This window comes from Corvus hawaiiensis, chromosome 13 (genome assembly GCF_020740725.1).
Source record: "Corvus hawaiiensis isolate bCorHaw1 chromosome 13, bCorHaw1.pri.cur, whole genome shotgun sequence".
Classification (NCBI taxonomy): Eukaryota; Metazoa; Chordata; class Aves; order Passeriformes; family Corvidae; genus Corvus; species Corvus hawaiiensis.
In genome coordinates, this window is record NC_063225.1 from 3,057,053 (window position 1) to 3,081,570 (window position 24,518).

The 24,518-nt window shown below is 39.7% G+C and overlaps 1 protein-coding gene across 5 annotated transcripts; it reads left to right on the forward strand.

Moving 5' to 3' along the window:
* Positions 1–2,706: 2,706 nt before the first annotated feature.
* On the forward strand, positions 2,707–23,236 carry GABPB1 (GA binding protein transcription factor subunit beta 1). Of its 5 annotated transcripts, none has more exons than XM_048318162.1 (9): positions 2,707–2,755; positions 9,546–9,653; positions 10,443–10,610; positions 11,078–11,272; positions 12,370–12,517; positions 12,863–12,976; positions 14,672–14,857; positions 16,138–16,253; positions 21,449–23,236. In XM_048318162.1, the coding sequence occupies exons 2-9, from the start codon at positions 9,546–9,548 to the stop codon at positions 21,599–21,601; spliced, it is 1,188 nt and encodes a 395-aa protein (XP_048174119.1). In that variant the 5' UTR covers positions 2,707–2,755; the 3' UTR covers positions 21,602–23,236. The 5 variants fall into 5 exon arrangements, with proteins under 5 accessions (XP_048174119.1, XP_048174116.1, XP_048174117.1 ...); XM_048318159.1 differs by lacking the exon at positions 2,707–2,755 and adding an exon at positions 2,893–2,993; XM_048318160.1 differs by lacking the exon at positions 2,707–2,755 and adding an exon at positions 4,227–9,197.
* Positions 23,237–24,518: the final 1,282 nt, after the last annotated feature.

Genomic DNA, 24,518 nt, shown 5'->3' on the forward strand with positions numbered 1-24,518 from the left:
GTGCTCAATTTTGCCAATAGAAATGTCTTGTGAGCTGGAGCAGTTTTCGTCAGCCACTGTAGAAAAACGGGAGGTTTAGAAAACATCAAGATGCCCATCTCCATGTAGCCTTCCAAAATAGTTCTGATTCCTTGTCCAGGAAGCTGAACTGTATCACAGCACCTAGTGGTACAGGACCGTTGGGTGGTATTGGGCACATGAAAGGCTCAAACAATTCCTCCATCTCTAATTTGCAGTGTCTGTGAGTGATCATGTGAAAAGTTCTGGGAGAAATGAGAACAGTGCTGCATCTTCTATATTGTGCAGAGAGATTAATACCAAAGTAAGTCAACAGATTCCAACAACTTTAAGCTGAACTGAATATTAGTAACACCACACTCTTGTAAGTGCCTTTTTCAGACCTGCTCTATGTATTTTAGCCAGGGTGGACGATGCCAGAAAGTTATGACAAGATGGAAGGGGTAAGTCCACTGATGTCAGAGCCTGGGATGTGTACAAATTAATGTTGATGCTCATACTCACTGCTCTCCAAACTGGACTCAGAGAATCCCTTTTATTGTTACTCTTATATGAAAAAATTGTGTGATACAACCTTTGGTCTTATTTGTATGGGCAAACCCCAGCCATATATAGAAAGGTGTCGGGGAGGAGCTGCCTGTGCAATCAGCTTTACCCCACTCCAGAGCTTGTTAAAACATGCTAATATGTTTTATGTTGATTATGTTATAACATGCTGTGGTTGCCTCGGGTTAGAACACATTTTCCTATCAGCACATATGTTCTTGTGTAGCAGTATTAAATAAATAAATAAAAAAAATACTTTTAAACAGTAGGAATTGGTGTGCTTTTTAATAGAATGTATTAGATTATTTAGCTAAAAAAAAGAGTACATCTGCTAAAGCGGGGTAAAATATAGAAGTAGAAACCAGGTCATTTACAGATGTGAAATGTGTACTGACTTGCCTACATCAGCCATCCAATGTCTCTCTTACATGTACTTTTGGTGAATCCTGTAAAAAAAAATACACAATAATGGCTATATATGATATATATGGCTATAATGATATATATTATTTCATAATAATGAAAACTGATATACAGTGCTAATGGACTAAGTGCAGACTGCATTCTTCACCTCTATGAAAGATTATCATTAATATGGAAAGTTTGGCTTTTCTGTAGCACTGCTAACACCACCAAGTGTTCCTGTTTATTGCCACACGCCTGTGAGGACATTGTAACATTTTGTGTCTACTGCTACTGCGTAATTGAAAAGCCATAACACAACCAGCTAAATCCTTGTTGAGAGACACATACACTCGCCAACAACGAAAGAAAAATGTGATGAAGGTTGGATTTAAGGTTTCTGTGCCCTGGGTGACAAGTGGCAGCCCCGAGGTGTTTGGATTTGTTCTCTCGTGCCGCCTTCTGGTTACTCCGTGGAATATCATTATTTGTATTTTGTACAAAACTGCATTAGGTAGGTCAAAGGCAAGTAAGAATGGCTCTGTAAACAATGTTCTTACAGGTATTCCTCTGATTATCTAGCGCATATTATAATCTCCAAAATAACAGACTGGAATTTTGTCATTGGTATGTTTTCTTGAAGGATGATGATTATGAAACCCATGCTTCAGAGTGGAAGCAGATTTATGACCTGGAACAGCTATGGGGAGAAATGTGAGCACAAACATTTTGCATTGTTGAAACAAAACTGGGAGAGAAATGTTCCAGGGCCTGGGCTGTCAAGTTCAGTACCAGCCTGGGACTGAAGGCCAGAGCCCTCTGAAAGAGCAGCAAGGACTGAAGACTATTTTGGAGCTGTCATCCCATCAAATTCGACCTCTATAATCCCAAAATGTAGCTTCCCCTGTATTTGCAACTGGTGGATCCACACCTTGAGTATTGAGCCTAGTTCTCAGACCCTTAATTCAAGAAGGACATTTTGGGGCTGGAGCAGGTCCAGAGAAGCGCAATGAAGCTGCGAAGTAACACAAGTCCTCTGAGGAGTGGCTGAGGGAGCTGCGGGTGTTCAGCCTGGAGGAGGCTCAGGGGTGACTTGATCCCTCCCCACAACTCCCTGGTACGAGGTTGTGGCCAGGTGGGAGGGAGTTGGCCCCTTCTCCCAGGTAACCATTGCAAGGACAAGAGAACATATATTTGACTTGTGCCAGGAAGGCTTAGGTTAGACATTAAGAATTTCTTCACAGAAAAGGTGATTAGACATTGGAACGGGCTGTCACCATCCCTGGGGGTGTTGAAGGAAAGGCTGGACCTGGCACTCCAAGCCGTGGTCTAAGTTGACACGGTGGTGTTGGGTCACAGGTTGGACTCTTATGATCTCTGAGGTCTTTTCCAACCGAACTGATGCCGTGATTATCTCTAAAGCCCTGCCTCGGGCAGGCAAGGCAGCGAAGTCCATGCTCAGACAGTGCATCCTCACCTGGGAGCACAAGCAGAGCCCCAGCAACCAAGAGGCGGGAAACGCAAGCCCCGCCACCCTGTGGCACAGAGTAACCCGGGATAGCGACTCCTGCTCTTATTCCATAAGCTACCTCTACGGAGGCCACCCCGGGCCCGCCGAGAGCGCGGGGCCTGCCCTGCCCCCGCCGGACGGGCAGCGGGACGGAACATGGCGGGGCCCCTCCAGCCCGCGCTTCCCCGCCTTTCCCCGCGGCGGCGCGCATGCGCGCTGTGCGGCGGCGAGGCCGTATCCCTCCGCGCGCCCCTTTCCCTCGATGTCTGTGTTAATAAGGTAATTCCCGCGCCCATGGTAAGTGCCGGGCGCCCCTCCGGGCCCGCCCGGGGCGCCCCGCGCCGCCTCGCGCCCGCCCGCGCGCCCGCGGCGGGGCAGAGCCGCGCGGAGCCGCGCCACTCCCCTCCGCCCGCCGTGTCCCTCCGCCGGGCGCGGCGCGGACTCTCGTGTGGGGCTCTCGGCCTGCGGAGCCCCGGGTCGGTGCGGCGGCGGCGGCGGCGGCCGGGCCGGCAGCACGGTAAGGGCCCGTCCCCGCGCCCCGTCTCTCCCTCACTCCCCCCCCCCCCGGCCGGCCAAGCTTTTCCAGGTCAGTCTGCGCCTTTGTATAGGGCCCTGTTACCGGATGTGGAAGTTGATCTCTTCGCTGGTAAAAAATAATTCCACTTCCCCCGGAACCCGGCGCCGCGGCTCCCTCCGCAGCGCCCAGCCCAGCCAGGATTTCCTGTCGGGGAGAGCGGGCGGCCGGCCGGCCTTCCGGGGACCCCGCCGCGCGGGGGGCGCGGGCGGCGCGCAGGGCCGCAGCGGCGGCCTGGGCGGCCCGCGGGGCGCGGGCGAGCGCGACGCGCCCGGCGAGGGACCCGGGAGCTGTGGGGCAGAGCGGGGCTCGGCTCGTTCCGCGGCTTTCTCCGCCGGGCAGCGCGGGGTGGGCTGCGTGGGGACGGTCCCGGGCCCCGCGTGGGCCGGGGGGGGGCCGGGGGGGCCGCGGCCCGGGCCCCTGAGGCGGCGGGGCTGCGTGCGCGAGCTTGGCGCCAAAGGTGCCCTGGGGAGAGGCGGCTCGGGCGGGAAGGGAGCGGTTTCCCCTCCGCAGTGCCCCTCACCCGGAGTCTGTAACTCTTGCTTTGGAGTTTTAATAAAGCGTATGATGGGAGCATAAAAGTGGGATACGATGTGTTAGTGCGCATTGTCTTTTTTTTTTTTTTTTTTTTTTTTTTTTTGTTTTGTTTTGTTTTGTTTTGTTTTCCCCAAGTAGTCAAAGTAGTTTCCGTTGGTGGGACACTGGTGGCGTGTTGGTGAAATCCCCTGTAGGAAGTCGTCTGTGGTAGCTCTTAAGGCATTTGTGTATTTTCGTTTAACCTGCTGTCTAAGGTAGCTTTGATTTAACAGCAAATGCTTCATAGTAGAGTTAAATGTCCTCAGTTCTGAATGCACATCCTGTAGTTCTTCGGCCTATTTTGTTTTAAGTTATTCGTTACTTCTGAACTATTAGTAAGACTATGCAGTTAGCTGAGATTTGTAGGCACACAAATATTTGTTAGCGAACGTGTGCCATATGAGTAAGGTTAAGAGTATATATGGCAGATAAGCATACACTAGATAGAGACTCTTGTTTGTGACCCACTTTCTTTGCTGAAAACACTTTGTTTCTCAGTTGGATTTTTTTTTTAGGCCTATGTGCCAGACAGAAACTGTCGAGGAAGATTCCTTATGATAAAATGGATGCTGTAGGTAGGAGGCAGATGATTTTTATTTCATGGTATTTTCAAGTTTAATTAACCAGAGGCAGCCTCCTAAGGCTGTGGTACAGTTCAAAGGCTACATCACAAGCCCTTGGATGCTCCGTGTCAGTCACAGCTGCTATAAATTACCCTTTTTGGTTACTAGTGCCAAATTTATTTGCGAAAACTGTGTAGCTTGTTGGTAGTGCCAGTCCAAATCTCTCTGCCAGTGGTTCACCCTTGTTGCATAATAACACTCTTTAGGTGTTACAGATAATGGCCAAATCTGTGCTCTCCTTTTTAAGAAAAGGCTTTTCTACACTCTCTGTTATTTAATTGAGTTCATTGTTGATTGGTGCTTATTTAAATTAATGTGTGAACCTAATAGGAGGACAGACCTGCATTAATAACACTCCTGGCTGTCTTTGCCACCAAGCTATTCAACAATGTTTGCTTTTCTCAGATCAGGTATTTTTCATCTGATGCATGTCTGACATGAAGGTCATGTTGCTGTTCAAACAAACAAGAGAGAATTTAATTACAAATACAACAGTCACAGAGGAAAGCTGAAAGCACTGGAATTAAAGCTGACTGCAATTAACATATTAGTGTAATTTTCACTCTTACAGTAGAAACGTGGATAGTCTAAGCCTATGATATTTATATTAAGGTTCGAAGTATCACATGTGAAATCATTGTCAAAAGGTGTTTGATTGACGTAGGAAACCAGACAGGAACTTTCTGAGTTTCTCCCGTGTAAGTTGCTATAATCTCTGCTAATTGATATGTACAATAAAATGATGCCAAAGTGTTTTAAGAGATGCTAACTACTCTATGCTGTACTTTAAAATATTGTTGGCTTTGGTACGAACAGGCACATAAAATTAGCTAGAAATGGCTATTTTGAATTTTTAGCAATTCTGTGAGGTGTTGAAATCAGTAGAGTGGCAGCATTTCTGAAGGTCAGGTCTGGCGAAGCAGGTTAAATTGGTTTTTTCTTAAACAGTGGAAAGAAAAAGACGTTCTGAAAGGACATTCTTTTTCCAGATGTAGTGGATGTGAGAGATGATGGGTCTCTAGCTATCTTCTAAGTACAATTCTGCCATCTGTCACTTGAGTAGGGAAAAGTGTTCAATGAGCCTTTAATGGAACTTTGTGATTGCAGATCCTTATCAGAGCTAGGGCGTACATTGATTTGGTTACCTTGGGTAAGTTGCACTGCTGCTGTCCATGCTCCTCTAGCGTAAGGATGTCTCTCTCAGGAGTGTGCCTTGGGACAAACACTGGGCTGGGAGATCTCCATGTTGGCAGATGTTCTGCAACAGCTGTTTTGTGTCTGTTGATCTTGACCAACTGCTGCTCAGCCCTGCAGTGATAGAAGAGGAGCAGGGCTGAGCAGGGCAGGGTCCTGGGGGCAGGACACCAGTCTGAGAGATGCTGCAACGTTTTAAGCCAAACCTAATTTTAGTTTGGACTGCAGGCTCTGCTGCTCTGTTGTCTGTAGACTGTGGTGTGGTAGCCCAGGCATCCCAAGTTGCAGGGTTTTTAGCTCCACTTGCTTCCCATGGAGCCTGTTTCACACACAGTTCCACCTAAGTGCCTGTTGAGTGCTATTCTGTACCCTTCTGGTAACACTATGATCTTCAAAGTTTTATAGAGTGTATACAAACCTAAACCTAAGATGGATGCAAAAAAGTAGTATGATTTTCTTTTGAACAGAAGTAAAATAGCAATAATAATTTGATGTTATTTTGAATTACCAGTTAATTGTGGCATCTGGCTAATGATACTGTGCGGAATACAGTGCAGTAATGTGGAAGGTCAGGAGAAGTCTAAATCCAGCAGAAGCTTTTCCCTATTTACTCAGTTGTAGATGAAACCCTCTAGAGTCACACAATTGTGTAGGAGCTCTTAGAAGTCTGAAACATTATCACATTGCCATAAGAATAACTCCAACAGTCTCAAGTCTTTATTTCAGAGCCAATGATGTTTTTATTCTCCAAAAAAGTCCTCGTGTGAAGTGTTACACAGCTGTCATGTTAGCAGAGCTTGATGGAAATGACACAGTTAGTGAAGAGAACCCTCTAACACAGTTCAGCAGAGTTGATTTTAGCACTGTGGAGTAGCAGCAGAGTGCTCTTTGAAATAGCAATCTCATTTCACTTTTAAATGTATTATTGTATTACATATAGAGAAGCTTGCTTGTGATAGTATCACTGCACTATTGTAGTGTTACTGAGTCATCTCAAGAGAGCAGCTGAAAAGGTATTCTGGGATGGGAGATTGTGACACTGCAGATCCTTCTTGCTGTGTCCCAGTGCTATGGATGAGTAGAGGGGAAGTTGGGCATGGTGTTTGTCACTTAGGGGTTTCTTACAGTACTGGTCCTTGGAATAGGCTGCCAGGTGGGAATCAGCTTTGGGTTGACTACTCTTGAGAAATTTTGTGAGTGCTGGTATTCATTGGTTAAAAGTGACTAAACGTGCATGAGTTTTGTTGGAAAGGCCTCTTCATTTGCTGCTGGTAGTGCATTAGTGACATATAATGGGATTTTTATTATTTTAGTTGAACAGTGTAATTTTGCTGGGTTTTTTTCTTTTTTCCACTAGATGGCCCAAGCATGCTTCCAAGTGCCCCATGAGAACTGAAACTTAATTCATTTCTCTTTTAACTGAAGTTAAAATTCTGCATTATGAGGCATATATCAACTCGTGTGAGGCTTAGTGCTTGTTTAAACTACAAACACTTTATATCAGCTGAGAGAATGTTGGTTAATGTAAGGAGTATGTGGTAATGAAAGGTTATTTTTTTCCTTGATTAGAACATTTTTTATCAAGTGTAGTATAAAACTGTTTAGTTTTGCATTGAGAAGTGGTGTGCTTTCACTGACTGTGCTCCACACTAATAGTTCAAGGAGGCTCTGAAAATGTGTTCTAAAGTTTGTCCCTAACACCTCCTGGGAGTGAGACTGGTATTTTGAGGTCACCATAATTGATTTTTTTAGGGGAGCGTGGCTTTACTTTTGCTGCATAGGGTTTTCATAACAACTTGCAGCTCATTACAGTGGTGTGTGTATATATATATATATATATAGATATATAGATATATAGATGTGGTCAGTGGGTTCTGAATAGGTTAAAGGTACAGACTATTTTAATTCACCTTTTTAGCAGACACCAAGTACAAGCTTGTTATCATGAGTGTCTTTTTGGTTAGTGGAGGAAGACGGGTATACACCAAAGGCAGCTCTTCCATGAGGGTGGTTGGACACTGGAATGAGGCTGAAGAAATGATGGGATGTTCATCCATAGAGAGACATTCAAAACTCAACAGGACTGAGCCCTGGGCCAGCTCTGACTGGGATATTGAACTAGGTGACATTGAGAGGTCCCCTTCAACCTTAATTATTCTGCAAGTACAAAATGAGGTTTTATTAGTTCCTTTGCTCTACTGCTGTTTGAAACAAAAATAAAGAAAATGGATCGTTGTCTTTCTGAGCTAGTTCATAACTGCAGTATTTTGAATTAAGTTCCAGCTTTCCTTTGCTTCTGAGGGCCTTGATGTGGTGGTATTAGGCCACCAGAAAAAAGATGTGTGTCCGTGTGCGTACTTTTCCTCCTTAACTTGCAATCCCCACTGGGGAAAAAAAGCCATTTAAAGGGAGTGCTCTATTCCTTCATTTCGCTGCTGCACTTGCCAAATGCCATCTCATCTTATGTTTTATGTTGTTACTTCTAGTGTCTCTCTTTAACAGGTGTGACAGATTTTCTCTTATTCCATTCCTTAGGGTCTTTCCTAGATTTTCTCTTTGGCTCCTTTTCTTTATGGAAGAGAGACAGCAGTTGTTCCTTCCTCTGCATCTGACTGTGCTCCTTTTTTCCTTCCTTTTCCCATTGTCAGTATTTGTCCTGTCCTGCCACCTTCCTGCTTCTCTTCCCTTTTCTGGCTGGAGACAAATCAGTATTTCCATGTGTACTAGAAGAATGGACATACATGGAGTATTTTGGTGGCAGGGATGTTGCTGCCTGCAGTCAGTTCTGTAGACAAAGAGGTAATTGCTCTAGTTCATGGCCCTACTGATACGTGCCGAGTACTGCATTTGCAGTATTTTGGTCTCCTTTCTAGTTTCTTCCAAAGTCAATAGTTTTTAGTTTATTGGGCAATGTGCTAGTTGAGCCAGGGACTTGTTTTTGTGATAGGTTTGTATGTTTAATGGGATTTCTTTCCTGAACTGATATACTCTCTACTTTGTGTAGGACATTGGCTGCATGGCCTCACAACTGCTGTTATTAGTAATACAGGCTTAAATTTATTTGTGACTGGAAACTAAACTGATGAAAGCAATTCCATTTTTAGCATCCTTTTACTGGAAAACATAGCTATGGGTATACTAGAATGTTAGTAGTATCTTTTGGTTAGTAGCATAAGTTATGGTTTTGTTCTAACTTTTTTTACCAAACAAATTTAATAGCAAGTATGAAATGGGGTGAGTTTAAAAAGTTGTGTTTCTAGGAAATCTTTGATGCAGCAGAAACAGATAGGTGTGAATTGTGTACGTGTATTGTTGCAAGTGCTATATGGAACTGTGGTGTAAAAGCGACCTTATCCAATCACAATGTGAAGGTTTTTCAGCTAGTATCTCAGTCATGTCTCAAAACTTTGCACTTAACATGTTTTTAGTAACTGTAGACAGTTAAAGCAGGTAGTAATATTTGTTTTCAGGCAAAGATTCTATTTCATGTATCTGTTGTATGTAGTACAATAATTTGCTTATTGTGTAGTTTTGCATCTGGGGATACAGAAATTACATTACAGGGTGAACAAAAATAGTGATGGACAAGATGTTAGAAAGGTGTTGTGTTTCATATCTATCTCAGGGCATTTACGTAGTGGTACCTCCTAAGTACATGTAGGCATTTTGGGTAAGTGGATGTAATGCCTTGGGATGTATGACAGCAGCCATGATGTAGTACTATTTGAAAGCTGGACAAAGGTTGCAGTATCAGGTGAGAGCTTTTAAACCACCTTCTGCTATAAGAAATGTACATCCAGTTCAGTTAAAATTTCGTTTAACTTTTCAGCTGCTGTGGTTACAGTATTGTAATACTGAAATCTTTGCCCTGGTATAAGTTCTGTTTGGCTGGCAAAAGTAATTCTAAAATCAAAGTGCTTATTGTAATCAATAAAGCTTGTTCTCATGGCTAAAATGCCAACTCCAGTTTTTGAACTTTTCAGAGTAGTTTGGAAACAATAATAATAATAATAATAATAATAATAAAAAGTCAACATGTATGTACTTAAAATAGTATTAATGTTATTATTTTGTCTTTATATTCGTTTATGTCCTTCACTAGATGTCACTAGTAGATTTGGGAAAGAAACTTTTAGAAGCTGCACGAGCAGGTCAAGATGATGAAGTTCGCATTTTGATGGCAAATGGAGCACCTTTTACCACAGACTGGGTAAAAAAAAACTTTTGCAGTGGGGAAAGTAAATTGTCTTGCTTTTTTCACCCAAAGAAAGAAATAGTATTATTACAATTAAGCATTTATATCACAGTTCTTCTTGGAATTCTGCAGTCACATCATAATGTCTGATTCAAAATTAAAATTGTTTCTTCATATGACCTCCTACTGATTTTAGTAACAGACTGTGAATGAACTCATTCTGGTGACTTTTAAGATGAACTTTGGTTAGTGGGAAAAAGCAGCAATCATCCTCCTAGTTACTGTGTTTATGCACTTAGTATAGTAGGAAGTCTGAATTATGAAAACAGTCGTAGCTATCTAATATGAGAGTTCCCTGATACAGGGGTACTGAGTTGTTTTTTGGAGGTGCTGATTTTTGAATAGGTTGTAGAGAGAGGTCAGGTACCCAAAATTCCTAGGGCATTTACAAGCTCTTAAGAGCCTTAATCTGCTTAGTGACCAAACTTTCAAATTAACTCTGTTTTGAGCAGGAGATTAGACTTAATTGACTTCCAAAGGTCCCTGTTGACCAACGCTAAAAGTGGGGTTAGGCCCCTTGAAATGTTACACTTCAAAAAGACAGAAAAAACACAGTAAAAAGAAAGCAACGACAAACTTCCCTCCCCCATTCATATTCTGTAAAAGCCTCAACAGCTTCTTTCCCTTGCAAGGGAAAATGGTTTTGAAGTGGTGGCTTGACACCTGGATTTGGTAGCTTCAGAGTAAGAAGAAATGCTTCATACTGACATCTGTTAGAACTGCATGTTTTGTGTTCCATTCCAGTTGGGAACATCTCCACTTCATCTAGCAGCACAGTATGGACACTACTCCACCACGGAAGTGTTGCTGCGAGCAGGTGTAAGTCGGGATGCCAGAACCAAAGTGGACCGAACTCCGTTACATATGGCAGCATCAGAAGGCCATGCCAGCATAGTAGAAGTCTTACTTAAGGTAAGAACTGCTGAAACAAGTCTGAACTGAGGTTATTGCAATGGTTTATGATGAGATATTTGCAATTTGCTTTTAGTCATGAAACCAACATTGTAGTTACATGAATAGTTAAACTGAGTGCATTGGGAGCTTTGTTTTCCAATTGAACTGTAATTTATTTTAGCATTAAAATCATCATGATTTCAGGTGAATTATTTACTGCTGTTTCAAAATAAGAATACTCCCTAATTTGATCCTGTGTTTAGTAACAGATTTTAGAAGCAAGATGTGTTTTAGGGAATCTTTAATCCTTTTGAGGTAAATAAAGTATTTGGTAGTTAGATTGGATTACTTTTAATAAATGAGTAAATGTAAGATAACAGGCCATTCCTGATAGAGAAAGACAATTTTGGGCTTCATTCTGTGACCAGCATTATTTCATTCAGATATTTCTGATGACATAGTTTATGCAATGATCTTGTTTGTAGCATGGTGCTGATGTCAATGCGAAGGACATGCTCAAAATGACTGCACTTCACTGGGCGACTGAACATCACCACCAAGAAGTTGTAGAACTCTTGATAAAATACGGAGCAGATGTTCATGCGCAGAGTAAATTTTGCAAAACGGCATTAGATATTGCAGTAGACAATGGAAATGAAGACATTGCAGAAATATTGCAGGTAACTTTAATTCCTCATATTAAGGGAACTTACAGCAAAGTACTTGATGATATGTCATAAACTAAGCTTTTAATATAGCAGCTGTGACACCATATATTGATAATGAAATACTGCAGCCTAGTTCATTACATGGAAATGAGATTAATGTTAGTAAACATAACTTGGCCAAAGAACATTTTCACCACCTACAAAGTCAAGGATAAGTGTCCTTTATTTTCTTAAATTTGGCTTACGTAATGCACAGAGGTAGGTGGACTCTTCACAACAGAGGTGTGAAAAATTAACTTCCTACTCTGATAATATATGTTGACTATACGTTAGTGTTCAGTTAGCTTCATATATGGATGTTAATTTCCTAACAGTTGGAGTTCAAACTGAAGAGAAGCCAGTTTTTCCAGGATTAGAAAAGCTAGGATTCAATTGTTGGAGAAGTGACTGTAATTGGGATCGTAATAGATAATTCTATGGAAATGTGTGCTGACCGTTCAATAGTGCTGTTAAAGGCATATTATGTGTTAAGTCTTATTGAGAAAGGAATGCAAAGCAAATGAAAAATATCTTTATGCCACTGGATAAATCTGTTGCCTGCCTATGTCTTTAAATGTCTGAACTTTGGATCTGTTCCTTTAGCCTCCTCCTGATTGCAGAAAGGGTATAGTAAGTAGAAGTTAATAGTAATTCATAGAAAGACAAAAAGACTGCCACGTACATTTAACGGCAGTTGCTAAGCTGTCAGAGCAGTTTTTCACGACATGTATCTGCCCCAGCAGTCTTGGTTCTTCAGACTTCTGTTTTAGATCTGTGAGCTTGCATCTCTGCAAAAGGGCCTTGTCTTCTTTGTTTACAGTAAATGGTAGGGAGAAGTAGTGGTTTGTTGTTAAACTCTTTCACTCCAAGAGAGTTTCTGTCTTTAGATTTCAACCAAAAAAAATAGTTTATGAACTTGGAGAAGGGACATGATGTATGTGTGTTGCATGAGTATAATGGGGGAGACCCTCCCTGTTTGTGTGCAGTGTGCAATAATTCTAGCTCTTACACAAGGTCACCAACTTCTTTATAGCTGCAGTGGGAATGATGATGTTCCCTTTGTCTCCCAGATTGCAATGCAGAACCAAATCAATACGAATCCCGAGAGTCCGGACACTGTGACGATACACGCAGCAACACCGCAGTTCATCATCGGACCTGGAGGGGTGGTGAACCTAACAGGTCTGGTATCTTCTGCAAATACATCCAATGGAACAGGTATTTAGATGCCTATAGGATAGCTTCTGGGATTTTGTACTTTAATTGATTTTCACCATTTAGTGAAAAGGTTTGAGGAAAAACAGTGGTAAGAATAGTTACCATATTCCTCATCAGTGTTTTTTGTGTGTTGTAAATATGTACATACCTAAAACGACAATCTTCACAGGGATAAATTATCAGAAGTTCTATTTGCTTAACAAACATCACGTCAGAATAGCACTTTGGCTCAGCAGAATGCTGCTGAAAATGAAGTGTGTGTTAGAAGTTTCAGTGCAATAAAAATAGAAAAAGGGACTTTGCTGGTTTTAAATTTATCAGCTAATTTTTTTTCCATCCTTCTAGATGAAACAGGAGTGTCTGCTGTACAGTTTGGAAATTCATCCACATCAGTATTAGCTACGTTGGCAGCTTTAGCAGAAGCATCAGCTCCGTTGTCTAATTCTTCGGAAACACCAGGTTAGAAAGCCAAGTCATTTAAACTCATTTAATAAATTAAAAGGACGTAACTTCAAGTTTCCTTCAGCACATGAAGTAGTGTGGAAAATAATGATTCTATGGGTATAGGTACAGAAGGAGAACAAGGAAGGAATAATGACCATATTTATGGGGCTATTTCTCTTTTGTATAGAGTAGCTTCTTTTTAGACAAAATCTCCTCTTTTCTTTCAAGGTTTGATTAAGTTCTAGCAATGTTTCCTTCCAGAACTAAACCCCAAAACTGAATTTGACACCGAAAGATCAGAGCTGTTTGCCACAGCACCTAGTGTTGGCACTTGCAATTTGGACTTTTTTGTGACAGTGCCCTTTCTTGCTGCTGAGCCTGTACTTGGAAGCCAAATCAACTTCAATACAACACCATTTATTCATGTGGGAGTTGCTGTTTTGGTTTCCTGAGTAAACACTCTCTGAATATTTAAGCAGTGTTATAGGACACTAATCTAAACATAAAGATCTTCAGAAGACAATGTCTGCAGTCATTATCTCAATTACAGAGTGATTTTTCTGTGTATGTTATATTGTAATTAACTTAAAAGATGAAAGCTTCAGAGTTTTATCTGCCTTCTCTCATCTTGAACATCACAACACAATCTATAGGATTTTAATTTCATCTCTGTAGATAGAGAGCACTCTAATATCTGTTATTCAAATCAAAGGGTTTGCTTTTACCCTGACAAATTGAAAATAAAATACAGAGCTAGTGTTCTTGAATTTCTTTGATTGTGCTACCAATGATCTTGCTCTTTGTCTCTGCATCTTGTTTTAAAAAAGTAAGGGTGGTAGCACAACACCCCATTTGCAGTAGATAGTGGAAGCTGGGGTATGCGTTGTAGTTCTGAGTGCAGGCTTTCCTTATCTTGCCTTCATTTGTAGAAGTAATACAGGACTGTGAGAGTTCACAGCTTTATACTGATTATTGAATCAAGAATTTGAAATGGATAATTAATGTGGAATTTTCACTTTTACCTATAAAATTATATACATACAATGTTTATTTTACTTCTTAAGCTTTATCTTTCTTCTTCGAAGGTGTAAAAATGTCAGCTCTGCAGAACTTTCCATTTAGTCTTGTTTCATACTTTGTATAAGAAATAAAGTTGTTGTGTTTGAAGTACCCATGTAGTACAGACAAAATTTTTAAGATTCTCTAGGGGTCCTTTAGTCTGTTACCATCTTGAAGACCATGTTAAGTAGAGAAATCTGGCTGGGTCCTGAGGTACAGCTGGCAAGATATTGGTTGAGAAGTAGTTTCAAGGTAGTATTTCAAGTTTAATTTTTGTTTTATTCTGCAGTCAGTGTAATTTAGTCCAGCTTGTGTACAATGTGAAAGTTATTTGTGTTCTTAAAAGCAGCTCCTGTTCTTGCTGAATTAATTGCTGTTAACACCGAACTCAAAGTGTCAATTTTGAGTGGTGTATATCAATATTATTATATTGAGCAAGGATGGTGTTGCATCCATATTTCAAAATATGAGTGCTTTATGTTGGCCTGATGAAAGACTATTTAAAATATAATATATAATAAAGTATTTATTGGGGGGCTCAAGTTCTGAAAGTCATGGAAGAAATTTTTTCTCAGCTGTACCAAAATGTATTTGAAATCATAAAAGCTTCATTTATAAATGAACTTAATTTCTTTATTAATCTGTTGATAGTTGTGGCCACAGAAGAAGTTGTGACTGCAGAATCTGTGGATGGGGCCATTCAGCAAGTGGTCAGTTCTGGAGGTCAGCAGGTTATTACTATAGTTACGGATGGCATTCAGCTGGGTAACCTGCATTCCATTCCAACCAGTGGGATAGGGCAACCCATCATTGTGACCATGCCAGATGGGCAGCAAGGTGAGTGCACACTTGTATGATTCCAGCCTGACGAACTGTTCTAGTTGCAGTAATAATAATGACTCGTTAGGTGCAAATAGCTTGGACAATTCCATGTACATCTATGAATTCTTATACTAGAGGAGGCTCAGACAGGAGCTCGTGCAGTTCAGTGTGTTAACACATGTCAGCTGAGCCTCTGCTTTAGGAGAGAGAATGGAAGAGTTACTCGACTGTATGGAGGAGAAATGGGACATTTAAGAGAAAAGTGAAAACTACTTGCTTTGCCTTCAGTAAGTTTGAGTTTTGCAAACTTGTTACAAAAACTAGAAGATGAAGTAAAACAAAAGTCGCCTTCTAATTCTTACACTGTTGCCTTGCTGGAAGTACTATGGGAAGGTGAGGCTTGAGTTTGGAAATCTAATGCATGAAGCAATCTGTGCGAGTCCCATGGAGTATGTTCTTCACAGAATAAATGTCAGGTCTTACATGCCTGAAGTTTTAGAGCAGCACTGACAGAACCAGGTTTTTTTTGGGCCATATGTACTTCGTAGAAGTTGCTAGTGTGATAAATCCTATTTTGTGATGTGTATGCTTTGGGTGGTTTCTTTTAAAGATGCTCTGCCGCTATTTAGATAAAAATGATTCCTTCTCTGGTTTCTTCATGAAGACTCCAGTGTGAAGCTTGAAGAGTTGTACACAGGAGGCAAATTATTTGGTTCCCAGTCTGCCTGAACTAGTACACCTAGTTATCATTATGAGTGAGTGGGTGTAGATAGTAACTGAAGTGACAGTCACGTTTATTTGTCAGATGGCTGTGTGAGGAATTAGAATATGAATTTACTGAGAACCCTGCTTTTCTTATTCATGGCTAATAACTACTGGATTTTTTAATTACTTGAGGCGTATTAAAACAAAAGCAAGATTTGTATTTAGTATGTCTTTAAGAAATGTTATATAGATGGTCTGCTACAGAAGTTAGAGTTGACAGGCTGGTAACTCTGCTGCAATTCTCTGCCATGTCTGTTTACTCTGTGAAAAATGGCAGTGATACTCCAGAGCTAGTTACTGTAGACCTTGATAACAACGAATTTTAAAATTCTTTAGCAGCATACAAACAACTAAAGTTTTTAGTAGATTTTCACTGAACTTATAGTGCACTTTATTATATAGATGTGTTTTCGTAAGCAAAAGTATCTGCATTTTTTTGCTGTTAATAAAATTATTTAAATAATACTAGTTTTACATAGGGCAAATACTGTTTGAAGTAAATGTATTTATGTGTACAAATATGTTTTCAGTGTTAACAGTTCCAGCAACAGACATTGCTGAAGAAACTGTGATAAGTGAAGAACCGCCAGTGAAGAGACAGTGCATTGAGATTGTTGAAAATCGTGTGGAGTCTGCAGAAATAGAAGTAAGGAGTATATTACGTGATCTGTGTTAAACAGTGTTCAGGACTGAGTATCTGGTTGTGGTTTTTGTGTTGTTCAGGAGGTTAATTTCTGTGTTACCACAGAATGAAGTGTGTGAAACATTTAACTTGTTCAGTCTCTCCTGTAAGTGAAATTCATCTTTTACAAAGTTGTTGTAAAAAGAAAATAGGAGGGCTCTTTGCTTGATCCTGTGGTCATGCATGTAAAAGTGACACTTGTTTAAATATATGAGAACATATTTTTTTTGTTTTTCCTTGAAGATCACTAGCTGGTTTTCAAAACTGGGTGCTGATACGTTATCGAGTGACTTGACTCTTTCCGCTAGGAGTGAATGAGAGCACTGTACCCTCAACTTTCTGTTACAGCCATGTGCCTGTCCTGATTGTGAGATCATTTTTAGCAATGTTTCCTTTCCATTCATGGTATCTAGATAACTGCTAATGGAAAGCGTGAAACAATGAGATTCCGCGTTTGTTAATTTTTATCTGTGTGATGTCCCCTGCCTTTTTTTTTAATTCTAAAGTGGTTTGTTATTACACAACTTTGCACCATCTGGTTTTTATAAAACTATACTGCAAAAGACATGAAAATGTTCAGAACTCTTTCCTTTTCATAAGACAGATAGATGTAGCTGTTCAGTTTAAAATTGTAGCTTTTTTTATGCTAGCCACAAAAGGTCAACCATCTCATTTCTTTTCCTGTTACTTCCAATTGTGCTGACCAGTTTTGGTCAAAAGTTTATGAAAATTGCTGTCTGCTTTGACTAGACTGTAAGTTCTCATTTTGTCAACTCCATGATATTTCATTTATCAAAGGTTGTATTCTCCAACTTCTGTTCATATTATGAAATTGTGCCTAATTGAATGCTTTTTGTTGTACAGTATGTGCTATATGTTATCCATGTCTAATAACAGTAATTACCACCTCTCATCATTTACTTTCTGTGTCCCTAAGTTGTTGCATCCAATACTTTTAGCCTTTGCAGCTTTGTGGTCATTACAGATTATCCTGACAGTTGAAATTTTCTTGCTGCATTTTTAAAAATGTATGACTGTTACAATAAAAGCATTTCTTTTGTTCACACTTTTAAAAATCTGCCTGAATTATTCATAAAGGAAATTACATTTCCTTAAGTATTTTAGTAATTCCATTAAATGAATTTTTAAAAAATCCAGATTGGTTAAGGGATAAATTGACCTGCTCCTAATTACAGATAATTGATATAACAATACCAATAATTCTTTTAAGGGGATTACCAGTTTCATTTATCTATGTTAAACGTATTTCTCAAATATCGAAAGAAGTTGGTTTGGATGAGTTACTTGATCTGTTACTTTCAAGTGGAAGTTTTGATGACTTTCTTGTCCCTGCCTGTACAACTGGAAATGCACATGCAGACCTCTGCCTCTGTGTGAAGGCCAGCTGACTTTAGGGCCTTGTTGTGGTTCACAGGGGTATGGTGCTACCTTACTTCAGTTGCAGTGGCATTAAAGAAGTGCACATAAAGTTGGTTCACTTCAAATTTCTTCATCACAGACAGTGGTAGATAATTTGAAATTGGAGAGAGTGGGACCCCTCCCCTCATTAAAATATTTTTAAAATATTTTAGAATATGGAAATACAGAAAACCTTTATTGTTTGTTTTCTCTGCTTCATGCTAACTCATTCCTTTATTTTATTACAAAGAGTTGATTCAAGGCTGAATGCTTTTTTCAGCTGTTTTAAATGCATAATGTGTGAACAGTTAACTGTAGTTTGAAAGTTTTTCTAAGTTGAAAATCCTCCCATCCGGGTGAGGTGACGAACTTTTCTGTGAAAGTATTGTGGAACAACTAAAGCTGAAGGGGTGTTTTTAAATTTTCTATTCTGGGTATGTTAAGTTCAAACATTTCAGCTCATTTTGAAGAGTGACAGCAGTTTTCGTAAGCAGTTTGATATTTTAATCATGGCATGGCAGCAGAAAAACCCTGTCACACAGATACTCTGTTTTTCATTTTCATGCATAATTCATTAACATGTAGTGATTTTTATTTTCATTCTTTATTTGACTGTTTTTTCCATGTTGCATGTTTGAAAGGTGACACGCATTAGAACCAGGACAATCATTTCATTAGACTTAAAAAAAAATAATAATTGTAAACTAATTATATTCATGGATTCATATCCTGAGTCTTTGTATTGTTTAAAAGAGTGGTTGGTTATTTTAGTTACAGGTGTTCTTACTGTCAGTGGTTAGACTGTTAAGAAAACTTAAATGTAATGAAGAAAATTCCCTGGTAAAATGGAAGATTTCTTTAGAGCACTGAGAATCCTCTAATTTGAATTTTACCTGGGGAGGTGATACAAAAGGACTCCAGATCTTTAGAATGCTTCTGGTTGTGTTCTAACCAATGTCCCAAGAACACTTTCTGGGTTTGATGAAATTGCTAGATCAGATAGAGTCCTCTCTATTCTAGATGTCAAAGTTAGGAAATGAATTTTGACCATTGAGTTCACAGTAGATACGTGTTGCTCCTCCAGAAGCATTGGGTTCTTTCCATTGCCTAGTCACACAGAACAGTTGGCTTCAGTTCCTTAACTCATTCTGTTTGTTGGGACTGTGACAGTCTAAAAACTACACCTGTTAGCTGCTGTATTAATCTACAGGTATTGGTAGTCTGTCTAGTCGATACTGGTTTTACCTTCTGGCCATGCCACGGAGACTTGGGTTTTTTCCTTTTTTTCTTAATGTGCTGTACTACTTTTGGGTACACAGCTCTAGTTCTCTCTTCTGTGGGGAATATTCTTCAGATGTGGTCCGAGAACCTCTCCACCTCCAAATGTTTGCAGCATGCCCCCACTCCACAGTACTGATTCTGTCCCCAGATGTTTGTGGTGTGCACACACTCCACAGCAGTGATTCCATCCCCAGATGTTTGTGGTGTGCACACACTCCACAGCAGTGATTCCATCCCCAGATGTTTGTGGTGTGCACACACCCCACAGCAGTGATTCCATCCCCAGATGTTTGTGGTGTGCACACACTCCACAGCAGTGATTCCATCCCCAGATGTTTGTGGTGTGCACACACTCCACAGCAGTGATTCCATCCCCAGATGTTTGCACACATTCCATAGCAGTGATAGCCCCATGCTGTTTGTAGTGCAGCACAGGACTTCTGGCCAGTGAACTACCAGTGGTTCTTATTTCTCTGCAGGCCAGTAGATAGAGCAGCTTTGCTTCTTGCCAGTATTAGGTTTTTGATGGCTTTTATGAGACTAATTCATGGGATGCATAATGCCAGCTCAGTATATCCCAGCCCTCAAAAAGGAAAGGCTGCTTTCCACATGTGGAAGGATCAACTGTTTTGACTAATTCCCTGAGAACTGTCTTGTAGCTCTGTTCACCAACACTCTAATTCATGAGGCTGTTTTACATAAGCTGTTGTTCCCCTCATACTGCAGAGAGAACTTTTGGAAATAGGACGTTTTGGCTGGGCTAGTGCTGGAGGTTCACTGGTGTGTTTCAGATCCTGAGGTGTAGGCTCTGTTGTTCATTTGGCATCTGTCAGGCTAGTTGCTATGTGGGCTGACCATTCATAAAGTTGCCTTAAAAGCAAGAATCCAAATTTTCAGAGATGGAAGCTGAACTTCCTTTTCAAATAAGTAAGCAAAATCAGATGAGCTCTCATTTTATTAGCATATGTTTTGAATGAAGCAAACCCTAGCTTGCTGTCTGCAGCTCTTAAAGCCCCTTGGAAAATCAAATTGCACTTACTGGAGTTTGTTCTGTGTTCTAGCTAGTCTCCTTATAATGTGTTAATAACATCTCCTTCACCTGTTGTTTTTGCTGTACAGGTGCTGCTGTTAGCAATGATTTGACCACCTCTGTCATTGTATTTCAGCACATTCAGCTGAGATGTGACTGCTAAATGTGACTGTGACAAGTACTGAGAACAGTAGCAAGTAGAAGGGAGGGCAGAGTATTTTGTATTTTTCTGACCATGAAAATATGTGCATCAGAGGTGAAGAATAGGGATGCTGTTACGGGAGTGTGGGGGGCTGAAACTTTTAACAACTGTTAGAGGTATTAAATGGGAATGTGATACTGAACTGCTGGGATGGGAATATGGTAAAAAGACAACTTGTTTTCACTGGACCTCAGTTTTTTGATAAGCTTTGTTTTTCTGGGGGATGGCTTGTTTTTCTGGCAACCTTCCTTCCTGTTCCTTTGTACTAATTACAGTGGAAAGAATGATTTTAAATCCAATATTACCTTACTCATAAAAGTATGATGCACTTTGATGAAATGGTATTTGATTGAGTATTTGATCACAACTATTTCCCAAGCAAATTGCTTTTTCAATTGGGCTCAGAGCAACATCAGACAAAATGACAGTACCTACATCACTGGAGATGGAAATACGTTCTCCATAGTTCCTAAGGCAGCTTCAGAGGAAGTGGCATTCCCCATATTATTTTGCTTGGAAACCATTTTTTATCCATCCTCAACATACTTGTATGCAGGATTTCTGCAGTTACTTAAGGATTTCTTTACTTGCTGCTTCTAAAAGGAAAAAAAGCTTATCTGGCTAATTGCCTGTTAATTCATAAAGATATGGTGTGTTTGGGGATGTAATTAGACCTCTGGATTGCAGAGTATCAATCACTGTTTAGAAATAGTCAGCTCTATGCTTTGGTCAGTGGGCAGCTGACACTCTCCAGTGCAGATGGCTGATAGGTAACAGTTTGTCATTTTTACTGTTTGATTAGAAATACAACAGCAAGGGACAAGTCTGTTAGATTAGATTCCAGTTTTTAAAAGTTACAACAGGAATTGAATCACTGGAGAAATGTTAATATATTCTGTTAGTATTTAATCACCATGCTTCCACTTTTTTTATTTAGCTCTTTTTCGATGATATCTTTATTTAGCTCTTTTTTGTGTGGTACCTTTGCAGCTCAATAGACTGGGATTTACTGTCTCCACACTTCAAGCCCTATGTGGGGAGTTGGCTGCTGTGATAATGGGGGTCTAATTTGCACAGCAGCATTCATACAGGTTTGCCCGAGTAAGAACTGAACAGTTTCTACACAATACCCTAACACTTGAACTGCATGTAAAGGAAAAGTATTTGCCATTTTAACTTGTATTTGATACTTATTTGACTAAGTATTGCTGGTTCTGTTTCTAATAGGAAAGAGAAACTCTTCAGAAACAGCTGGATGAGGCAAACAGAGAAGCACAAAAATACCGTCAGCAGCTTCTAAAGAAGGAACAAGAAGCAGAGGCCTATCGGCAGAAGTTAGAGGCAATGAACCGCCTCCAGACTAATAAAGAAGCTGTTTAATAAAAAATGAACACACTGCAAAGCCTGTTACTTTCAAAAACCTGCAGTACAATCTTGAACTGTACGCTATATAGGTACAGCCATGGGATTTCATGATAGAGAAGATGCTACAAGTTGATAACTGGACTTAAGCCGTGAGCTCTGATTAATTTCTTGTAACATAAAAACTCTGAATTTAGAAATTGTGAAAAGTATTTAAAATTAAATACTGTAAATAGTTGGTTTTTTTACAGTTTCAAAATGAGTTGATAAATCTTTTTGAAGGGATCCAGAAACATGAAAAGCCAATGTTTTTGTGAAATTTTTGATTTTAGTATGAATCTAACTTCTGAAAAACAGAACAGTTTTAAGGGTGATGTTGATTTAAGCTGACAATATGGAATTTGATTATGTGACAAAATTAATTAACAGTTATTTCTACACGATAACAACTCAACTAGTCTGAATAAGACATTTCCAGGTGGAAATCTTTGTACAGCTTTAAGTAGTTATCTCAGATTCTCTGAAAACCATTTTTGGTTTTTTTTTTTTATTTTAGGTGGTGAAATTTTTATATTTAATTTCAGATATATCCAAGTAGATTTACATGTATATGAAGCTAATATTTTTTAAACTTTTCAGTTTGTACATATGCTGCATGTTTTTATAATTTCTACACATACATCTTGCATAGGTATTTTTCAGCAAAGATGAGAAAAATTATGAGAAAAATGTTTAGCCTATAGGTCATTTGAAGTAAGCTAGCAGCCAGTTTTATTGTGGATGGTATATTTCTTGGAAGAATGTAATTTTTAATTAAGAAGAACAAAAAAAGTATCTTAATTTACATATTAAGAGGCAAAATTTGGTAGTGGAGGCGTTGAAACTTCACTTTGTGTGTCTTACAATTTTTCTGTATGAACATTGTAAAGTTCAGTAATGAATGGAAAAGAACGTCTCCACTGGAACACAAACAGTAGCTATTTTAGAATATCCCTGTTGATCTCTCTTCCCCAATAGCCTTGAAATTACTTCAGTGATACTTTTTTATTAACGGACTTTTGCATTTTAATTACGCAATTGGACAAGTAATTTTTTTATGTTGTAGCGATGCTCTTCCTGCCCAGCATCATTGTTCTCACTGTGATACTGTGTTTGTGTGTGTCTGTGCAGTGATCTATTATGCTTAAAATTTATATGGCACGTTACATCTTCAGAGCATTGTAAAATCTTTTAAAGAACCCTTACTGCACTGCCTGAGGCAGGTAAGTGAGTGTTATTGTCTCAATTCTGTAACTGGTATAAGTGCAACACAAGAGAGTGTTACTGACTGGCTTAACACCACGTGAACCTGTGGTCACCTGGGAATGGATCTCAGGAGTTCCTGGCTTCTAGTCCTGTGCTTAGACTGAGCTGCCTTAAGATTGTTCAGTGCTGTGTTACATTAAATTTTGAATTACTGTGCAGATCTGTTTTTTGTAAGATAAAACTCTTTGTGCTTTGCTTTGTTGTTCCATGTTCACTGCTTTTATGGAATTGTTTATATAAACTTAAGCAAAAAGTCTGGTTTATCTATACTGTACACGGAAGAATTACCCTTAAAACTGTACTCTGGCCTACTTTTTCTATTTTACAATTAAATATCTTTTCCACATATGTATAGTGTAGAATCAATTCAGTTGGTTTGTGTGTGTGAATGAGAAGGTCAAAGCTGTTCCGTGTTAGGCATCTGGAAAAACATGAAGAAACCGTTTTGGGCATAGAATGGCCTTAAATGGTAGGAGGGAGGAATGGGGAAAGAATTGCATTGTACTGTACAAAAGTTTGTCAAACAGGTCAAAATTTGACTTGGGTTTATAGTTGGCAGTTAGGAAAAATTCTAAGTATCTTTGTATCGTTATTTGTATCGTTGATTTTGATTGGCAAATTTGGTCTAAAAATAATCAAAAGACAAAAATGAAAATTCTGTGGTGGTGGGTTTTAGAAGAATTGTTTTCAAGGATATCATCATGCTGGAACTAGGACTTGAAGCAAACCTTGTGCGGTGGTTAACTGGAGATTGCTCTATTTTAGGGATTTTTTCAGGAACTACCCATTATGTCACTAGCAGATTGAGGAACCAGTTAGTCAAGGGAAATGTGCTGCTTCAGCATTGCTCCAGTTAATTATTCTGTGATCAAAAAAATGTCTGTGTCCTCACATCCCACAAACTTAACAACAGTGTAATCTCTGTGATTTCTAAATAATGATAAGAGTGGTGCTGTTAGTCTGAGTGGTGATAGTGGTAACGTTCACATCCAAGTGGAGAGTTTCCCACGGTCGTGACGGCAGATGTTGGTAGCAAACAATGAAATGAGCCTTTTCCATTCGTTCTGTTTCCTGTGAGCAAATACTCCATTCCTCCTTGTCCATAACAAAAGCCTTCTGAGTGCAGCATAGCTATAAGAAAACCTTATTTATCACCAGCAATATTTACCTGTAATCCATTATCACCTATTTTATTTTCGTTCTGAACAGGACCTGCTGTTTGTTCTCCTCTGCACAGAACAAGAGACCAACCCAATGAAACTGTCACCTTTGAGCTAAAGTGTAGGGTATATGTTACATGAAATATTTGTTGTATAGTTGAGCTCTGAAAACATTGTTAAAAATAGTGTTCCTTATTTGCTGTTCCAAATTAAAAACATTTATGTAATTAGCTACCATCTGTTTCTTTGAACAGATGTCCATATATATTAGCATATTAATCACTTGTAATGAGCTAAAAGCACAGTTTTTGAGAAACTTTTGGGCTCTTCTTGAGTTGGTCCTGTGCTCGATGCATGTCCCTTCTTATCTTGTTCCCCTTTATGGGATCATTTACAGCACAGCCAAGAGATGTTCCTAAATTCCTATTAAGTGTGTGGGCAGCTTGTTGCTTTTTTTCTAATGTTTCTAG